The sequence below is a fragment of the Mustela erminea genome, chromosome X (genome assembly GCF_009829155.1).
Source record: "Mustela erminea isolate mMusErm1 chromosome X, mMusErm1.Pri, whole genome shotgun sequence".
Lineage (NCBI taxonomy): Eukaryota > Metazoa > Chordata > Mammalia > Carnivora > Mustelidae > Mustela > Mustela erminea.
This window is the reverse complement of record NC_045635.1, coordinates 58,119,871-58,141,979: the sequence shown is the minus strand read 5'-3', so window position 1 is coordinate 58,141,979 and position 22,109 is coordinate 58,119,871. Positions and strand designations below refer to the sequence as shown.

At 37.5% G+C, this 22,109-nt stretch overlaps 1 protein-coding gene across 4 annotated transcripts in view; it reads right to left on the bottom strand.

Moving 5' to 3' along the window:
* EDA (ectodysplasin A) overlaps positions 1–22,109 on the bottom strand; it is a 477,063-nt gene that overhangs the window by 18,462 nt on the left and 436,492 nt on the right. For all 4 annotated transcript variants that reach the window (XM_032331771.1, XM_032331772.1, XM_032331769.1 and 1 more), the window contains exon 3: positions 595–618. In XM_032331771.1, the coding sequence (XP_032187662.1) occupies positions 595–618 (24 nt within the window). The remainder of the gene's footprint in view (positions 1–594; positions 619–22,109) is intronic.

Sequence of the window (22,109 nt, the reverse complement as noted above, 5' to 3'; positions counted from 1 at the left end):
CAATGGATCTGCTCAACCAGAAGCTTCTTTGAAAGGACCAAAAGATCAGGGTATTCCTCCAGCTTTCCTTTTCCCATCACAGAGAAAATGATATTGAAACCCCAAAGTGAGAAATACTTTCTCTGACTATCTAAGGCATAGGGTAGGGATAGCTTTAAGGCCAAGAACAGGGTACTGACATCTTTCGGGGAGGTGGTATACCTAGTCCCCACAAGCTGTCTTAGGACTTAATTTATACGTGATTATTGATTCCATAAAGGAAGGTAAAGAAAGGACAAAGGAAAGGGGAAAGAGTAATGAAGAATTAAGGAAAGAGATGTAAATTTAATTGTATAAAAGAGGGAGCAAGAAAGAATAATAAAAACAACTTTCATATACTGCTAGAGAAGCAATTTCATGAATCATCACTGAAAAACAATCTCTGCTTCTTGTTTCATGGAAGCTACCATACTCAAGGAGGTCACAGGTGATTGACTAAAACAGTGGACAACCAACATTGAAAGAATATATAAAAATATTACTCCCTTGTTTTTTTTCCTTCTAATTTTAGAAAAGACACGAGAACAATTTTATAAAATCAGGAGCTTAACTTACCCTTTTTCTTGTTTTTAACTGGACCTGTTAAAAAAGAAAATGGAAAATTAAGTCCCTGGAAATTAACATAAAGTGTTTATTCTCCAAGACAGTCATAGGAGAAACTCCAAAGACACTGCAGATTTTGAGGGAGCCCCACACCAAGGGTCAGGTCATTGGCAAGGTATCTCCCAATTATCAGACCTCTCCAGTCTGTTTCTGTTTTTTGACTGTTGTAACAAGAACGTTACAAGAAAGATTTTTCCACAGAAAACTCTTTCAGTCTCCATCTTTGCAGTGAGGGAATGGGTACTTCTTTGTAGAGATGAAATGCCCATAAACGCAGAACTCAACAACCTTAGGACGGCATTCCATTAATTCTGCGAGTCCTGAGATTGAAGAGTCACGCATTCAGGTGAAGAACTGGTATGAAGTCTCCTGCATTGAAGCTAAATGGAAAAGAGGGTCATTTTCACAGAACAAACAGCAGCAGCAGCAGCAGCAGCAGCAGACTTTGGAGTCACTTATTGTGATTTCAATTGTTAGTTATTAAAGCAGTGTGACCAAAATACATTCATGTGGGTACCACATGCACTCCTGTTGTAATTGACTATAAGTTAACAGACACTTTAAAAAAGAAGTGTCAACAGTTTCACTGACAATGAAATCACAGGCGTTTTCTTGGAAATTGCTTCTAAAGAAAACAATTCTAATCAATCAATGGGAAAACTTTTGCTATATGGTTAGGTGACAACCACTCCCCAGACACACACAATTTATGGATCTTCCACAAATGTTTTCCCCTCCTGGGGACCCAATTCTCTTCATTCTGTAGGTGGATTTGATTTTCTTTAGATGCAGGTGTTTAAAATCTGTTCCAAACTCGCATGAAGATACTATTGGACATTAAACCATTGTCATTGTCCTCAGGAGCTTACAAAAAGAACACCAAGCATTTGCATATTGTTTTATAACCCATAAAACCTGGTTATTTCCATTTATCATCTCATTTTATTTTTACAAGCCTAGAATGATCTTTACCTGTAAGAGCAGGCTCTATCAGAGGCAGGCATAGGTCCCTTGATAACAAATGGCTGTCTGGCCTTCCCTTGCAAAAGAATTTTATTTTTGTAGCTTCCCTGCTAAATTTCATGTGTAACAGTAGGTATTATTATGTACGTGGGATGTATTAGGTTGGGTTCAGCAACTTGCTGCACTGAAGGTCATCAGTCCCCATTGTTTTATCCTTGTTGCTCCTCCTTTTTCTTCCTCTCAGCCTTTGTCTTCTTCCTTTGCTGCTTATCCTTTATGTGTTTAATGGCATTGAGAGTCCTTGATAATGTGCATGGGGGTTCTGGCAAGGAAGCATAGCTGTGCAAATACTACAAAGATGGAACAACTCAACATAAGCAGGGCCACCTCTTTGACCAAAAACAAGGCTATTAGAGGAAGGCTTTATGAAGAAAGGCCCAGTCCCATCAGCCAGCTACCAGCCAGCGAGCCAGCCACCGCCGCAGGGCAGAGCAGTGGGGTCACAGAAAGTGCAGCGACACTGCACTCACAGACCAGCTGTGCTAGCCCTGGACAAGGTTCTGACCATTTCAGCTGCCTAAAGTTTCAGCACTGTCACATCACCCTTCAAAGCAGGTTTTGAGGAGATCAGATTATCACAAGCAACCAGTCTTCACCAAGCGTGCCTCTGGAAGGCAGCAAGGTAAATAAGGAAACAACTCTACCTGAAAAGACCATTCAGTTGGATACAAAAATATCAAAGAGGGGAGACAAGGAATTATATTGGCTATTTGAGAAAAGAACCAACAAACCCAAACTTCCTGGAGAAAGTGTGACTCAAATCAACAACTGAAAAGAGGGAAAGGGAAGTTAGAACTTTTTTTTTAAACTTCTGTTGTGTTTACCAGGAACCAACTCATTGTACGTATATAAATGCATGCATGCATACATACATACATACATAAAAGGGGGAAGAAAAAAGGAAAAATTTATTTTTTAAACAAAACTAGCTTTATTTCACTTTTTTTCAGTGAATCTTATTTTTAACTCAGGTGAATAACAGCTATTCAACAACTCTATATTATATGTTATGCTCATTACAAGTGTAGCTACCATCTGTCCACATACATTGCTATTATAATATTATTGACTATATTCCCTATGCTGTATCTTTTACCCCCATGATTTATTCATTTCAAAAAGAAAGCCTATATCTTCCACTCTCCTTTACCCATATTGCCCATCTCTCTACCCCTTTCCTCTCTGGCAACTCTCACCTTGTTTTCTGTATTTATAGCTCTGATTCTGCTTTTTATCTGTTTATTCATTTGTTTTACTTTTAAGATTCCACATGTAAGTGAAAGAAAATGGCATTTATCTTTCTTTGTCTGACTTATTTCACTTAGCATTTATATCTTCTAGGTCCAGCAGTGTCACAAATTGCAAGATTAATTTTTCTTCTGGCTGAGTAATAATATTCCATATCATCTATTGATGGACATTTGGGCTGCTTTCATATCTTGGCTACTGTAAGTAATGCTGCAATAAACATAGGAGTTTTTGAATCTGTGTGTTCATTTACTTTGGGTAAATACCCAGTAGTAGAATTACTAGATTATATGTTATTTCTATTTTTAATTTTCTGAGGAAACTCTTTACCGTTTTCCGTAGTGGCTGCATCAATTTACATTCCTGCCAACAGAGTACAGGTCTCTCACTTCTTTCCCAACACCATTTGTTGAAGAAACTTGTCTTGCAGCTTTAAAATTGCTTTCTTTGTCACCATATTTTGCTATTATAATTCTAGTATGTCTTGGGTGGATCTGCTTTTATTGATTTTCCTAGGGGTCTCTGTGTCTCCTGGATCTGGATATCTGTTTACTTCCTCATTAGGGAAGTTCTCAGCTATTATATCTTCAAATGTATTTTCTGCCCTCCTTTCTCTCTCTTCCACTGGGACTCCTATGATGTAAATGTTATTATGTTTGGTGGAGTCACTGAATTCCCTAAGTCTATTCTTATAATTCATAATTTTCTCTTTTTCAGCTTGATTACTTTCCACTACTCTGTCTTCTAGGTCATTAGTTCATTCCTCTGCTTCTTCCAGCCTGTTCATTCTATCAAGTGTGTTTCTCATTTTGTTTATTGAACCCTTTATCTATGTTATGTCATCCCTTATCTCTGTGTTAAGAGTCAAACTCATGTCTTTCACTCTTTTCTCAAGTCCAGAAAGTATCCTTATGTTCATTACTTTGAATTCTCTATCTGGCACATTATATCTGTTTCACTTAGATCTCTGGCCATGACCTTGTCCTGTTCTTTCATTTGGGACAAATTCATCTCTCTTCTCATTTTGTTTAAGTCTCTGTGCCTGCTTCTTTGTGTTAGGAAAGTCAGCTACTTTTCCTGTTGTGGACAGTAATGGCCTTAAAAAGAGGACTTGTACCCTACAGTGTAGAGTTTCCTGTTTCCCAGGGCCTAGAACTACAGGGAGTGTCTCTAGTGTGTGCTGTGTGTGTTCAGCAGTTGTGTCTTGGCTGCTTTACCCTTCAGGGCCTTCATCTGCAGAAGATTTCCTTGCCTGTTGTGGGCAATGTTTGGTCCCTGGCCTGAATGTGGTGGGTCTTAACTACATGTGCTTCATCTACTTGTGAAATAAGACCTGACACTATTGCTGCTGGAACTTGGGCCCTGCTAAATTCCTGGGTCAGGAGACATGGTGTGGGCAGGGGTTTGGGCTGGTCTATCTGGGGGAGGGAGCCCTCCATGCTGGGACTGAGGCAAGTGTGACTAGGAAGGGTGTTCCACCGGAGCACAAGGGTTGGGTCTTGGTGTAAGCAACTTAGGTAGTGAGTGTCCATTCTGCCCTGATTCCTGCAGGTGGATCTGTATTTCTGCTGAGGGGCGGGGAAGGGAAATGGTGCCTACCAGTTCCTTTGTTCCTGGAGGAGTATCTCCATTAATGCTACCTCTCTGGGACATGATCTGAGATGAGCAAACAACCTTCCCGCTGTGTGCCCTAGGTACTTTTCAGATTTCTGTTTCTGCACTGTATGTCTGCAGGTTGTTTGCCCTGCCTTCTCTCCAAAAGCAGCTCCAATGCCTCTGGGCTCTCTCTGAGCAAGCCTGATGACCTTTAGAACTCAAGGCTTTAAGTCCTGCTGGTTGCAAGAACTCACAAAATTTTGCCCTTCTCACTTTCTAAGCCAGTTGCTACGGGGGATGCATTTTCTCTTTGCATTCCCCAGTATGTCAGTTTGTCCCTTGCCATTCTTTGCAACTGTGGCTCCCTACCCACTGCAGTGGCCATGATCTGTTTCTCTCCCAAACAACACCTCTGTACTTCCTACCTTCTTCAATGTGGTCTCTTCTCTCCCTTTAGTTGTGGAGTTTGTTCTGTCAGTCTTCAGGTTGATTTCTGGGATATTTAGGATGATTTGATAGTTATCTAGTTGTATTCACAGGATGAAGTGAGCCTATGGTCACCCTACTCTGCTGCTGTCTTCCTGGACTCCAAGTTGTATAAGTTTCTTATATATTTTGCATATTAATTCCTTAATTAATTCCTTGTTGGATATATAATTTGTAAATATCTTCACTTGGTCTTTTTGTTTTGTATTTTAATTTTATTTGCTATGAAAAAGTCTTTTTTATTTTCATGTAGTCCCAGTCATTTACTTTTGCTTTTGTTTCCCTTGCCTGAGGAAACAGAGCCATAAGTATGTTGCTAAGACTGAATGTACTACTTGCATTTTCCTTTAGGAGCTCTATGATTTCAAGCCTCACAGTTAGGTCTTTAATCAATTTCAAGTTTATTTTTGTGTGTGGTATAAGAACGAGGTCATGTTTAATTCTTCTGCATGCAGCCATCTAGTTTTTCCAACATCATTTATTGAAAAGACTGTCTTTCCTCCATTATATATTCTTGCTTTCTTTATGTAGCATAGGTTTATTTCTGGACTTTCTATCCTGTTCCATTGGTCTATGTATCTATTTTTGTGCTGGTACCATACTGTTTTGATTACTGTAGTTTTGTAATATATCTTGAAGTCTGGGATTGTGATACCTCTAGTGTATTGTTCTTCTTTCTCAAGATTGCTTTGGCTCTTCAAGGTCTTTTGTGGTTCCATATAAGTTTTAGGATTTTTTTGTTCTATTTCTATGAAAAATGCTATTGGTATTTTGATAGGGATTGTATTTAATCTATAGGTAATTTCAATAGTATTGACATTTTAATGATATTAATTTTTCCATTCCATGGGCATGCTATATCTTTCCATTTGTTTGTATGGTCTTTACTTTCTTTCATCAATGTCTTAGAGTTTTCAGAATGTAGACCTTTCACTTCCTTGGTTAAATGTATTCCTGTAGCTTATTCCTTTTTTAATGTAATTGTAAAGGTAATTGTTTTCTTAATGTCTCTTTGTGCTATTTCATTATTAGTGTATAGAAATGCAACAGATTTCTGTATATTAATTATGTATCCTGCAACTTCATGGAAGTTACTTATTAGTTAACAGTTTTTTGGTGGAGTCCTTAAGACTCCATATAGTATCATTTCATCTGCAAATAATGAGAGTTTTACTTCTTCCTTGCTGATTTGGATGCTTTTTATTTCTTTTTCTTTTCTGATTGCTGCAGCCAGAACTGCCAGTACTATCTTGAATAAAACTGGTGAGAGTAGACATTCTTGTCTTTTTCCTGATCTTAGAGAAGAAGCTTTCAGTTTTTCACCATTGAGAATGATATTAGCTGTACTTTTTTCAATATATGGCTGTTATTATGTTTAAGTATGTTTCTTCTAAATCTAATTTGTTGTGAGCTTTTAGTCATGAGTGGATATGGTGTTTTGTCAAATGCTTTTACTACATCTACTACATATTGAGACTACTACCATATATGGTTTGTATTCTTCTTCTTGTTAATGTGATTTACAACATTGATTTGCAAATATTGGACCACTCTTTGTGTGCCAGGAATAAATCCCACTTAAACGTGGTGAACAATATTTTAAATGTACTGTTGAATTTGGTTCACTAATATTTTTTGAGGATTTTTGCATCTGCGGTCATCAGAAATATTGGCTTATAGTTTTCTTTTCTTTTTTTTGGTAATGTTTTTGGTTTTGGTATCAGGGTAATGGTGGGTATGTAGGATGAATTTTGAGGTTTTTCTTCTTTATTTTTATTTTATTTTATTTTATTTTATTTTATTTATTTTTATTTCCAGCATAACAGTATTCATTATTTTTGCACCACACCCCGTGCTCCATGCAATCCGTGCCCTCTATAATACCCACCACCTGGTACCCCAACCTCCCACCCCCCGTCCCTTCAAAACCCTCAGATTATTTTTCAGAGTCCATAGTCTCTCATGGTTCACCTCCCCTTCCAATTTCCCCCAACTCCCTTCTCCACTCTAAGTCCCCATGTCCTCCATGCGAGGTTTTTCTTCTTTAAAAATAGTTTTTTGTTTTTTTTTTTAAAGATTTTATTTATTTATTTGACAGAGAGAGATCACAAGTAGGCAGAGAGGCAGGCAGAGAGAGAGGAGGAAGAAGGCTCCCTGCTGAGCAGAGAGTCCGATGCGGGGCTCGACCCCAGGACCCTGAGATCATGACCTGAGCCGAAGGCAGCGGCTTAACCCACTGAGCCACCCAGGTGCCCCACTTCTTTAAAAATAGTTTGAGAAGAATAGGTATGAACTCCTCTTAAATGTTTCACAGAATTCACCTGTGAATCCATCTGGTCCTGGACTTTTGTTTGTTGGGAGGGTTTTGATTACTGATTCAATTTCATTACTAGTAGTTGGTCTGTTCAAATTTTCTACTTTTTCCTCTTCAGTTTTGGAAGATTATATATTTTTAGGAATTTGTCCATTTCTTCTAGGTTGTCCAAATTTTTGGCATTGTAACTTTTTATAATATTGTTTTACAATTCTTTCTATTTCTATAGTGTTGGTTGTTATTTCTCTCCATTTTAAATTTTATTTATTTGAATCCTCTTTTTTTTCTTGATGAGTCTGGCTAAAGGTATATAAATTTTATCTTTTCAAAGAACCAGCTCTTGGTTTCATTTCTCTGTTCTTCTGTTTTAAGTCTATTTCATTTACTTCTGCTCTAATATATATTTCCTTTCTTCTACTAGCTTTGGGCTTTGTTTGTTCTTCTTTTTCTAGCTCCTTTGGTGTAAGGTTAGATTGTTTATATAACATTTTCTTCTTTCTTGAGGTAGGCCTGTATTATAAAATTATCTTTTAGAATTCCTTTTGCTGTCTACCAAAGATTCTAGACTGTTGTGTTTTCATTTTCATTTGCCTCCAGGTGTTTTTTATTTCCTCTTTGATTTCTTCATTGACCCATTTGTTGTTTAGCCTCCATGTGTTGGTGTTTTTCCAGTTTTTTTTTCTTGTAATTGATTTCTAGTTTATACCATTGTGGTCTGAAAAGATGCTTGATGTGATTTCAGTCTCTTAAAGTTATTGAGACCTGTTTTGTGGCATAACATGTGATTTATTCTAGAGAAAGTTTCATGTGCACTTGAGAAAGAATTTGTATTCTACTGTTTTTGAATGAAATATTCTGTGTGTATCTGTTAGGTCCATCTGGTCTAATGTGTTATTCAAAGACTATTCCCTTATTGATTTCCTATTTGGATGATCTTTCCATTGATGTACATGTGTGTTAAAGTCCCCGACTATCATTGTGTTGCTGTCAATTTCTCCCTTTATGTCTATTAAAATTTGCTCTATGTATTTTAGAGGCTTCTATGTTGGGTGAAAAGATATTTACAAGCGTTATATCCTCTTCAGTCCTCTTGTTGGATTGATCCCTTTATCCTTATGTAGTGCCCTTCTTTGCCTCTTGCTACAGTCTTTGTTTTAAAGTCCATTTTGGGGGTGCCTGGGTGGCTCAGTGGGTTGAGCCTCTGCCTTTGGCTCAGGTCATGATCTCAGGGTCCTGGGATCAAGCCCGCTTCAGGCACTCTGCTCAGCAGGGAGCCTGTTTCCCCCTCCCCCTCTGCCTGCATCTCTGCCTACTTATGATCTCTCGCTCTAATAAATAAATAAATAAATAAAATCTTTAAAGTCCATTTTGTCTGATACAAGTATCATTACCCTGGCTCTTTTTTTTTTCTTCCACTTGCATGGTATTTTTTCTCATCCATTCACTTCAAGTCTATATGTGTCTTTAGGTCTGAAGTTAATCTCTTGTGGGCAGCATATAGTTGCATCTTGTTTGAAACAAAACAGCTTATTAAACTACCCACAAATAACGAGTATTAACATCTTAATGTGTATCTAGAAATTTCTTAAGTTGTATGTACATGTATTTTTGCAAAATAGAGTAAAAAATGTTAGAAAATTTTTTTTATGTCAGTAACTATATTTCTGCATTATCATTTTTAATATGGATACATCAGCATTATAAAGGTAATTCTTCATATTTTTCTACTTATTTTATGATTTTACTTTTATGTTTAGATCTTTAATTTAGTACAGATTTTAGCATACAGTGTGAGCTAAAGAGCTAATTAAAATTTTTACTTTCCAAATGACCATGAAATAAAGAATACTGAGAGCAATAGGTCTTAAAGCCTGTCCTTTCTCTACTTCAACTTGTGTCACAGAAGGGCTATCAGAGAGCTTCTACTCAGTGGCTATTTGGCATATCCCTTGGAAAAAAATGAGGATGAAGAGTTATAGACAAGACTTTCACTAGACTGTATTACATTTCTCACAAATGGTAGTGAGTACATCATCTTTCTTTCTTATTCTAATATAGCTCACCACAGTTAGTAAATAATTTTTATGAGTTTTAACATGGATCTCAGTGCCCTGGCTCTATAGCTACCATACCCATTTCTTTCACTTGAGACCACTGTAGTTGTCCAGCTTCAAGAGAGAAAATGCCAGGGAACTAGAACTATCTCATGTTAGATATGGCTATCTTGACCCAGAAAAAAGCAGCAGCTTCTACTGAGTTCTATATCATCTTATATATATTGATTTATTTTCTCTCTCTACTTCAGAACATTTTTCATACCCACTCAGAGTACTACCACTGGCACATGTCTGCTTCAGTGGTAACAGGCTATATTTCTATATCATTCCAATTCCCTCTGTTTGTAACCATCATGCTTTTTGTAGGCAAAACCCACAAATTCATCAGAATAGGACAGACAGCTGTCCAGTCCAAGAAGGAGTACAATTGAGATTTGACAGGTTTTGATCAAGGTGAACACGGAATTTGCTCTTTGACATTAAGAAGGAGGGGTCTTGTAACAGCATCAGGGCCATGAAGGCCAGCAGCAGTCCTAGTCAGATTCTGGTCCTGACTGAACCACAAAAGGATGATAGGGCAAGTGACACTTTTCTTTTGATTCTTCATTTCCTAAGTTAGGGAACATTTGTATAGTTTGTTTTTATTCAAGGTCTAGGGTTCTGATGGAGATAAAAATGTGATAACTACAGCTAACATTTATTGAATATACATGAGCCTTAGTTGTTTTAGATAATTCACTTAGGAATTACAATAATCCAGCAAAGTAGTCTTTGTTATTATTATTTTATAGATAAAGAGATGTATTAAATAAATTTATAAATAATAAAATATAAATAAATACATTTACAAGGTCACACAACCTATAGATATTCTAAGATAAACTGAAACTTCAGAATGATTCATATTATTCTAGATGTGTTTTGAAAACTTAAAAGTAAATCTTTATATTTCCCATTTCTGGTTTGACATGTCAACAGCTTGAAAGTCATCACTCCCATGTTCCCAAAAATAAAAGAGCTGAACAAACTTAAAATCAACTCTTAGATCCATCAAAGAACTGAGGTTACAAGGCAAACTGCTGTTCTGATGGATATACAGAATCACAGCTTATGAGGAGTAGAAGCCTGTTGCTGGAGCCAGTATCAGTAAGAACACTTTAAAACTGTAATTGACAGATTGCTACAGGCTCAGTGTGAACTAGTTTAAAAGCGAAAAACCTCAAGGGAGTCCAGTCTTAGGTGGGCACCCACACTTTCATGAGTTTTACCTTCAATAGACCTACCAGGTTGTCACTGTGAAGATTGGAGACCATTTCCCTTGTATTTCTGGCAAGGGGAGAGGAAAAGTAGCCATTTAAAAATGTACCTGGCTTTCTCTATTCTCCTTAACAAGGACTGCTCTGAAGGAAAATTATTGTATCAGATCCTAACTGATTGGGTTTTACCAGAGCCTAACTGACCCAAGGAACAGGAAATACCAAGTTAAGGCATAGTAAAATATTGGGACCTAATCATAGGACTACAGAATACTTCCCTTCCACTTACATTTTACCACCACATCAACAGGGCTTCTATATAGTAACAGCAGATTATAACTTAAAGACCCTGCAAGTTTCATGCTATACTTTAGGAGTTTCTAGGGACACCCAGACATAACAAGAGGAGACTAAAACAAAAAAATAAAAGAGGAAATTTTAGCCTCTGACACCACAGCTACAGCAAATGTAAACACAGCTTAACTCCTAGTCTGATAAACATTCAATACTACATTGCAGGCCTATGTACCTCTATTACTTTTACCCAGTATGTTATGTCTGGATTTCAGTCAAAATTTAAAAGGCATACAAGAAGGTAAAAAATATAGTCTGAAGTGACAAACCAAGCATTAGAGCCAGACTCAGATATGGCAGAGATTTTGGAATTATTAGAGTTGGAATTTAAAATAACTATGATTAACATTAAAAGGGTGTTAACGAAAAACTGGACAACATGCAAGAACAAATGGGTAATGTAAGCAGAGAGATGAAAACTCTAAGAAAAAATAAAACAAGAAATTCTAACCCACATAAATGTAGTCAACTGATCTTTGACAAGGAATAAAGACAATATAGTAGGACAAAAAAGTGTTTTCAAAAACGGTGCTTGAACAACTTGAGATTGACATACAAAAAGGTGAATACAGAAACAAACCTTAAACTATTCACAAAAATTAACTCAAAATGGATCAGACACATAATTTAAAGTACAAAACTGTTAAACTCTTAGAAGATAATATAAGAGAAAATCTAGATGACCTTGGGCATTATGATGACTTTTTTGATACAGGACCATGATCCATGAAAGAAATAACTGATAACCTGGAATTAATTAAAATTAAAAACTTCTGCTCTCTGAAAGACAATGTCAAGAAGACAAGTCACAGGCTGGGAGAAAAGTATTTATGGAAGAAACACCTGGGAAAAGACTGTTATCCAAAATACACAAAAAGCTCTTAAGTCTCAACAATTAGAAAATGCTTTTCCAAAGAAGATATATGAATGGCTAAGAGACACAGGAAAAAATGTTCAACATCATTAGCCATCAGGCAAATTCAAATCAAAATCTCATAAAGATACCACCTTACACCAGTTAGAATGGAAAAAATTAACAAGGCAGGAAACAATGAATGTTGGAGAGGATGTGGAGAAACTGTTGATGGGAATGCAAGTTCCACCCACTTTGGAAAACAATATGGCAGTTCATCAAAAAGTTAAAAATAGAGCTACCCGGGGCACCTGGGTGGCTCAGTGGGTTAAAGCCTCTGCCTTCAGCTCGGGTCATGATCTCGGGGTCCTGGGATCGAGCCCCACATGGGGCTCTCTACTCAGTGGGGAGCCTGCTTCCTCCTCTCTCTGTATGACTCTCTGCCTACTTGTGAGCTCTGTCTGTCAAATAAATAAATAAAAATCTTAAAAAAAAATAGAGCTACCCTATGACCCAGGAATTGCACTACTGGGTATTTATCCTAATGATACATATATAGTGAAAAGAAGGGGTAGCTGCACCCCAATGTTCATAGCAGCAATGTTCACAAGAGCCAAACTGTGGAAGGAGCTGTGATGCCCTTCAACAGATGAATGGATAAAGAAGGTGTGGTTCCATGGTGTGCCTGGGTGGCTCAGTGGGTTAAAGCCTCTGCCTTCAGCTCAGGTTGTGATCTCAGTGTCCTGGGATTGAGCCCCGCATTGGGCTCTCTGCTCAGCAAGGAGCCTGCTTTCCCTCCTTTCTCTGCCTGCCTCTCTGCCTACATGTGATTCCTCTCTCTGTGTCAAATAAATAAATAAAATCTTTAAAAAAAGAAGGTGTGGGAGACAAGATGGCGGGGAAGTAGGAGGAGGCGCCATTTCATCCTGTAGCCTAAAGTGAACTGATTACCTACCAAAGAACTCCGATCACCCATGAAATCAGTCTGAGGTCAGAATTATACACATCTGGATCTCTACAGGGGCAGAAGATGCCAGTGGGCAGGTAAAGCAGAGTGGGAATGTCAGACTGATATTGGAAGATAAACAAAAGGGGGAGGGAGCCACCAGAGGTGACTAATTGGAAAGTAATACCCCTAATACGAGAGTGCCCTGCATCTGGGGACCAGCATTAACTTGGAGACTGGTTGAAAGCACTCAGAAAGAGCAAAGGATCGCGGGAGGGGAGGGAAATTGTGGGAATCGGGGAAGCTAGGGACAGGGGCTTAAGTCCCCGGACCCAGGACAGCTTCCCCTGGTGCTGAGCCAGAGAGAGTGTGGCGGAGAAACCAGGTCTTGGTCCCTGAGCCATCAGTGTGCCTGAGAACGTGTGGGGTCTGGCTCCTGTGAGGGGCTGGGAGCCAGATGGCAGAATGCATAGCCGTGCTACAGAGCCTGAGACGCGCGCACCCCTCAGCCTCCCCTGAGAGAGGTGCGCGAAAGCCCAGCACTCTTAGACCCAGAAAGACCAGGCACTCCCAGTCCGGGCCAGCTGGAAAATATCCGTGTGCAATCACTGCTTGGAACCTCTCTGGCAGTCTGGAGCTGCCAGACAGCCACCGCTGCCGTGGTTTTGGGTACAAGCAAAAGATCCTGCGTCCCCCTGCGTCCGTGACTCAGAACCTGCTCTGCCAGCGGCCAAGGGGGAATTTATATAGGCTCTGCAGCACCCACAGGGGACCAGGTTGAGGCTTCTCTCTGAGAGGGAGGTCAGGGTGCAGTTTGCTTTCCTCTAAACCTACAAAAACCATCAAAAGCGGTCAAGGCAAGAGAAAAAAAAAAAGTGAACAAACATAAAAACCTCCAGAGAACAAAAGCCTGAAAAAAACCGGTTTCCTCAGAGCCCACCCCCTTGGGGGGGGTGGGAGGACTTAACTCAGGGAACATCATTGACTGAAAACCCATTTGGCAGGCCCCTCCACCAGAAAAAAAACCAGGAAAAAAAAAAGACTACAAGAGAACAACCACCACTACTTCATAGGACAACTTTTATTTTTAACATGTTCCCACTATTCTGGCTCATTTTTTTTTATATAGATAATTTTTTAACCTATTTACCATCACAGTGAGATGTCCAGTACATCAAATTCCATAATAACCTTCTAACCTGAACTTTTTGATACATATACCTGTGTTTTTCTTTTGCATTTCTATTTTTTAAATTTTTTTCTAAATTTTAGTTTAGTCTAGTTTATTTTTTTAATTTTTATTTTCTAATATTCATATAGAGTTAAAGTTCAAGGTAATCCCCTTTCCCCAATCAATGCTACCCCTATAGGTAAACCAATTTTTAATCCCCCTTTATCTTAGGAAAGTTGAGTCCTTTAACAAAGATATTAAGATACATCCAGGAAGAAGCAAAATAACCCTCCTCACCCACACTGAGAATTTATAACCACTCTCCCATCTTTTTCTTCCGCCAATGTTTCTGTGTTTTTGTGTTTGCCCTGATAGTATATAAATCTTACACTTGGGGTTCTTTTTGACGAGGTTCTTCCTTTAGTTGCATATATATATATATATATATATATTTCTCTTGTCATATACTTTTATCAGTCTTTTTGTTTGTCTGTTTTTGTTTGTATACTTCATCAATCTTACCTTGGGGCCCATTTGGGCTGAACCTTCTCTTTTATCTTCCCTTTTTTTCCTGTCTCTCTCTCTCTCTTTTTTTTCCTTTCCTTTTCTTTTTTCTCTCATTTGGGTGGGGAAGCCTGATTGCTCAGAAGCATTCCAGGGTGCACCTTGACTGCACCACGGTCGATACACCCAGTTACATCCGTTCAGTCATCTCTCACCAAAATGACTAGGAGAAGGAAAGCCCAACAGAAGAAAAATACAGAGGATGGGCCTTCTGCAACAGAGCTAATGGCTATCAACATAGACAATATGTCGGAAAGAGAATTCAGGCTAACAATTATCCAAGCAATAGCTAGGTTGGAGAAAGCCATGGATGACCAAACAGAATTGATTAGGGCAGAACTGAAAGAGGCCAGAAATGATGTTCACAATATTAGGGCAGAGCTGAAAGCTACCAGGGATGAAGTTTACAATGCTCTCAATGAATTCCAATCTAATCTAAATTCTCTAAAAGCTAGCATAACTGAGACAGAAGATAGAATTAGTGACCTGGAGAACAAACAGATAGAGAGAAAGGATCAGGAGGAAGCCTGGAACAAACAGCTTAGAAGCCACGAAAACAGAATCAGGGAAATAAATGATGCCATGAAACGCTCCAACATCAGAATTATTGGAATCCCTGAAGGGGAGGAGAAAGAAAGAATTCTAGAAGATATAGTGGAACAAGTTCTTCATGAAAATTTTCCCAATCTCGCAAATGGAACCAGCGTTCATGTAGTAGAGGCTGAACGGTCTCCACCCAAGATTATAGATTCCAAGAAAACATCAAGGCACCTCGTAGTCAAATTGAGGAATCGTAATTGTAGATACCATCTCTTGAAAGCCGCTAGGACAAAGAGGCTCCTTACTTACAGAGGAAAGCCCATCAGAATAACGTCAGACCTGTCCACAGAGACCTGGCAAGCCAGAAAGGCCTGGCAAGATATATTCAGGGCACTAAATGAGAAGAACATGCCGCTAAGAATACTTTATCCAACAAGGCTGACATTCAAAATGGATGGAGAGATAAAGAGTTTCCAAGACCAGCAAGGCTTAAAAGACTATGCAACTATCAAGCCAACACTGCAGGAAATATTAAGGGGGGGTTCTATAAAAGAGGAAAAATCCTAAGAATAGCATTGAACAGAAATATAGAGACAATCTACAGAAAGAAAGACTTCAAAGATAACACGATGTCAATAAAAACATATCTATGAATAATCACTCTCAATGTGAATGGCCTAAATGAACCCATAAAATGATACAGGGTTGCAGACTGGATAAAACGACAGGACCCATAAATATGTTGTCTACAAGAGACCCATTTTGAACCTAAAGATACACCCAGACTGAAAGTGAAGGGATGGAGAAGCATCTTTCATGCCAATGGGCCTCAAAAGAAGGCCAGGGTAGCAATTCTCATATAAGATAGATTAGATTTTAAACTAAAGACTGTAGTCAGAGATACAGAAGGACACTACATCATTCTTAAAGGGACTATCCACCAAGATGATCTAATAATTGTAAATATCTATGCCACCAATATGGGAGCAGCCAATTACATAAGAAAACTGTTAATCAAAATAAAGAGTCATAGTGATATGAATACATTAATAGTAGGAGATCTTAACATGCCTCTCTCAGAAATAGATCATCGAAGCAGAAAATCAATAAAGAAACAAGAGCATTGATTGACACATTGGACCAGATGGACTTCATAGATATATACAGAACATTCCACCCTAAAACAACAGAATACTCATTCTTCTCAAGTGCACATGGAACCTTCTCAAGAATAGACTACATACTGGGTCACAAATCAGGACTCAACTGATACCAAAAGACTGAGATTATTCCCTGTATATTCTCAGATCACAATGCTTTGAAACTGGAGCTCAATCACAAGGAAAAGTTCAGAAGGAACTCAAACACCTGGAAGCTAAAGAACACCTTGCTTAAGAATGCTTGGATCAACCAGGAGATCAAGGAAGAACTGAAACAATTCATAGAAACCAATGAGAATGTAGACACTTCAGTCCAAAACCTATGGGATAGAGCAAAGGTGGTCCTAAGGGGGAAATACATAGCCATCCAAGCCTCCCTCAAAAAAACTGAAAAATCCAGAATGCACCAGCTGTCTCTACACCTTAAAGAACTGGAGAACCAACAACAAATCAACTCCACACATAAGAATTTATCCTTTCTGATGACTGTGTAATATTCCAATACCCAACTTTTGTATCAACATGGAAGGGACTGGAGGAGATTATGCTGAGTGAAATAAGTCAAGCAGAGAGAGTCAATTATCATATGGTTTCACTTTTTTGTGGAGCATAACAAATAGCATGGAGGACAAGGGGAGATGGAGAGGAGAAGAGAGCTGAGGGAATTTGGAAGGAGAGGTGAACCATGAGAGACTATGGACTCTGAAAAACAGTCTGAAGGTTTTGAAGGGGCAGGGGGTGGGAGGTTGGGGGAACCAGGTGGTGGGTACTAGAGAGGGCACGTATTGCATGGAGCACTGGATGTGGTGCAAAAACAGTGAATACTGTTATGCTGAAAAGAAATAAAAAAAAAAAAGAAGGTGTGCTCCTTATATACAATGGAACATTACTCAGCCATCAGAAAGGATGAATACCCACCATTTGCCTCTACATGGATGAAACTGGAGGAAATTATGTTGAGTGAAATAAGTCAAGCAGAGAAAGACAATTATCATATGGTTTCACTTATATGTGGAACATCAGGGATAGCATGGAGGACATTAGGAGAAGGAAGGGAAAAATGAAGGGAGGGAAATCAGAAGGGGAGATGAACCATGAGAGACTATGGACTCTGGGAAACAAACTGAGGGTTTCAGAGTGGAGGGGCATGGGGTGATGGGTTAGCCCAGTGACGGATATTAAGAAGGGCATGTATTGCAATGAGCACTGGGTATATGCAAACAATGAATCATGGAACACTACATCAAAAACTAATGATGGTATAATGACTACCATAACATAATAAAAAAAGAAAACTAACAAAACAATTAAAAAAAATGGGCCAAAGACCTTAAAAGATATCTCACCGAAGAAGATACACAGATGGAAAGCAAGCATATGAAAAACACTTCATATCATTTCTCATTAGGGGAATACAAATTAAAACAACAATGAGATAAAGCTACACACCTATTAGAATGGTCAAAATTTGGAATACAGATAATACCAAATGCTGCTGAGGATGTGGTACAGCAAGAACCCTCATTAACTTCTGGTGGGAATGTAAAAATAGTACAGCCACTTTGGAAGAGTTTTGTGGTTTCTTACAAAACTAAACACAGACTCTACAACATAGCAGTAGAGATCAGTGGTTTTTAGAAATTGGGGGTGAGGGATAAATAGTTGGAGCACAGGATTTTCAGGTCAGTATGATATTATAATGATGTATACATGTCATTATACATTTTTCCAAACCCACAGAATGTACAACAGCAGTGTAAACTATGAGCTGGGTGATTATACAATGTGTCAATGTAGGTTCAACAATTTTAACAAATGTACCACTCTGGTGGGATATTGTTGATAACGAGGGGAATGCTTTTCATGGGCAGGGGAAAGTATATATGGGAAATCTCTCTTTTCCCTTCAATCTTGCTGTGAACACAAAACTGTTCTTAAAAAAGTAGATGTAAGTAAGAAAAAAATATTAACAATAAGAAACGCTGAAACTAAGAGCTGGTTCTTTGAAAAGATAAAATGAAATTGACAAAACTTTAGCTAGACTCACCAAGAAGAAGAGATAACTCAAATAAAATCAGAAAATAAGGGGTAATGTTACAACTGATACCACAGAAATATAGAGGATCATAAAATACTACTATGAATAATTATATACCAACAATTTGAACAACCTAGAAAGTGGATAAATACCTAAAAAACATACAACCTATCAAGACTGAATTATGATGAAACAGAAAATCTGAGCAGACTAATTACTAGTAAGGAGAATGAATCCATAATAAAAAATCTTCCAATAAACAGAAGTCCAGGATCAGAAGGCTTCACTGGTGGATTCTACCAAATACTCAAAGAAGAAATAATATCAATACTCAAATTCTTCCAAAAAATACAAGAGGAGGGAACTTATTTTATGAAGTCAGTATTACCCTGATTCTAAAACCAGTCAAGGGTACCACGAGAAAAGAAAACTATGTGACAATATCCTTGGTGAACATTAGATGCAAAGGTCTTCAACAAAATATAAGATAATCAAATTCAACAACATATTAAAAGGATCATATGCCACAATCAAGTGGGATTCATTTCAGGGATGTAGGGATGGTTCAACATCTGTAGATCAGTCAATGTGATACACTGCAGGAAAATCACAAGATGGTCTCAAAACATGCAAAAAAAGCACTTGACAAAATTCAACATCCATTTATGATAAAAACTCTAAACAAAGTGAATATAGAGAGAATGTACCCCCAACATAATAAAGGCCACAGTTGAAAGTTTTTTTTCTAATATCAGGAAAAATTCAAAGATGTCCACTCTCACCACCTTTATTCAATAGAGTATTAGAAGTCCTAGCTAGAGCAATTATTTAAGAAAAGGAGTTAAGGGGCATTTAAATTGGGAAGGAAGAAGTTAAACTGTCACTATTTGCAGTTGACAAGATATTATATACAAAAACCCTAAAGACTATTAAAATGTTTTTTAGAATTAATAAATTCAGTAAAGTTGCAGGATACAAAATCAATACACAAATCGGTTGCATTTGTATACATGAATTATGGTTTATCTGAAATAGGAATTAAGAGAACAGTTTACAATTGCACCCAAAACCGTAAGATACCTATGAATATCCCTAACCAGAGATGTAAAAGACCTGTATATTGAAATCTAGAAGACATTAATGAAATAAATGGAAAAAGAAAAAAAAATAAATGGAAAGATATACCATGTTCAAGTATTGGAAGAGTTAATATTGTTAAAATGTTCATACTATCCAAGTAATAAAATTTCAATGAAATCCTTACAAATCTTCCAATGGCATTTTCCACAGAAATAGAACAAACAATCCTAAAATTTGTATGAAACCACAAAAGACCCTGAATAGCCAAAGCAATCTGAGAAAGAAGAACAAAGCTTGAGGCTCCATGCTCCCTGATTTCAAACTATATTACAAAGCTTTAGTAATTCAAATGGTATGATATCAGCATAAAAAAAGACATATAGATAAATAGAACAGAATAAAGAGCTAAGAAATAAATCCATGCATATATAGTCAAATAATTTTCAAAAGAGTGAAGAATATACAATGGGGAAAGGACAGTCTCTTCAAAAAATGGTGTTTGAAAATTTGGATATCCATATGCAAAGAATGAAACTGGATCACTATCTTACACCATATTAAAAAACTAACTCAAAATGTATTAAAGACTTGAATGTAGACCTGAAATCAGAAGACTTCTAGAAGAAAAGATAGGTGGTCAGGTCCTTGACAAAAAGGTCTTGGCAAAGATTTTTTTGAATCTGACATCAAAGGCAAAAGCAAGAGAAGTAACAAATAAGTGGACTACATCAAAGTAAACATCTGCACAGCAAAGGAAACCATTGACAAAATGAAAAGGCAGCCTACCGAATGGGTGAAAATATTTGCAAATCATTTATCTGATAAGGGGTTAATATTTAAAATATATAAAGAACTTTTACAACTCAATAGCAAAAAAAGCCCCCAAATGACCCAATTAAAAAATGGGCATAAGATCTGAATATACATTTCCCCAAAGACATACAGATAGCCAACAGACATATGAAAACTTGCTTTACATCATTAATCAGTGAAATGCAAATCAAAATCAGAATAGGATATTACCTTATACATGTCAGAATGGTCATTTTCGAAAAGACAAAAAATTGGGAGTGCTTGGGTGACTCGGTTAAGCATCTGACTCTTGATTTTGGGTCAGGTAATGATCTCAGGGTCATGAGATTGAGCCCTGTGTCTGGCTCTACACTGGGCATGGAGCCCGCTTAAGAGTCTCTCTTTCTCTCTCCCTCTGCCTATACACATGCTTGTGTTCTCTTAAAAAAAAAAAAAAGACAGGGGCGCCTGGGTTGCTCAGTGGGTTAAAGCCTCTGCCTTCAGCTCGGGTCATAATCCCAGGGTTCTGGGATCAACCCCCACATCAGGCTCTCTGCTCATCAGGGAGCCTGCTTCCTCCTCTCTCTCTGCCTGCCTCTCTGCCTATTTGCAATCTCTATCTGTCAAATAAATAAATAAAATCTTTTAAAAAAAAGACAAAAAATTGGTAAGTATTGGCAAGGATATAGGGAAAAGGGAACCCTGTGCATTGTTGGTGGGAATGTAAATTGATGCAGTCCCTATGAAAAACAGTAACGAGGTTCCTCAAAATTTAAAAATAGGACTACCATATGATCCAGCAATTCCACTCTTGGGTATTTATCTAAAGGAAATGAAAACACTGAATCAAAAAGATATGTGCACCCCCATGTTCACTGAAGCATTTATTTACAATAGCTAAGATATGGAAAAAGCCTAAGTGTTCATTGATGGATAAATGGTTAAAGAAGATGCAGTGTGTTTGTGTATAAAATAGATTATTTTGTCATAAAAATAATATATTGCCATTTGTGACAAGATGGATAGGCCTTGAGGGTTTTATTCTAAATGAAATAAGCCAGAGGATGTCAACTGCCCTATGATCTCCTTTATATGTAGAACCTAAAAAAATAAAAACCAAAAAACTAAACTCATAAATCCAGACACAAATTGGTGCTTGCCAGAACTGGGGCAGTGGGTGGGGCAGGGCAGAAGTGAGTAAACTATTTTTTGTTTTTGATTTTAGTTTAAAAAATTAAATTAAAAATAACTTTGGCAATCAAAAAATCATTATAAAAGAATTCATTTGATGGTAAAGAATCAGGGACCTTGAAGATATGTTAATAGAAAATTCCTAAATAAAATGCAAAGAGAAAGGAAGAATAAAAAAGTTGGAAGAGGATATCTAATGATTGTGGGACAATTAACAAATGGTGTAACATATACATAATGGGAATACTAGAATGAGAAAGAAGAGGAAGAAACAGAAGAATTATTTGATGTAATATTGAATGAAAATTTTCTAGAAGTAATTACAGACACCAAATTTCAAATCCAGAAAGATCAGAGAACACCAAGTAGGATAAATACCAAAGGGCTGACCCCAGACACATCATATTCAAACTGCAGAAAACAAAGATAAAGATACAATATTCAGAGAAGTTGGGAGTGGTGGTGGACAACTTACCCTTAAGAGAACAAAGATAATTACATTGGCTTATCTTAAAAAACTAAGCAAGAAGATAGTGCAGTGAAATATTTAAAGTGTTAAAAGAAAAACATGCCAAACTAGAATTCTATATCCAGCAAAATTAGCCTTCAAAAAATGAAGAAGAAATACTTTCTTGGACAAAAATTGATGGAAATTATTGTTAGTAGGACTGCCTTGTAAGAAATGTGAAAAGTTCTTCAGAGAAAGGAAATGAATAAGTTAGAAACTTGGATCTATGTAAAGACAGGAGGAATGTTAGAGAAGGAATAAATAAAAGTAAAATAAAATCTTTTGTTTTA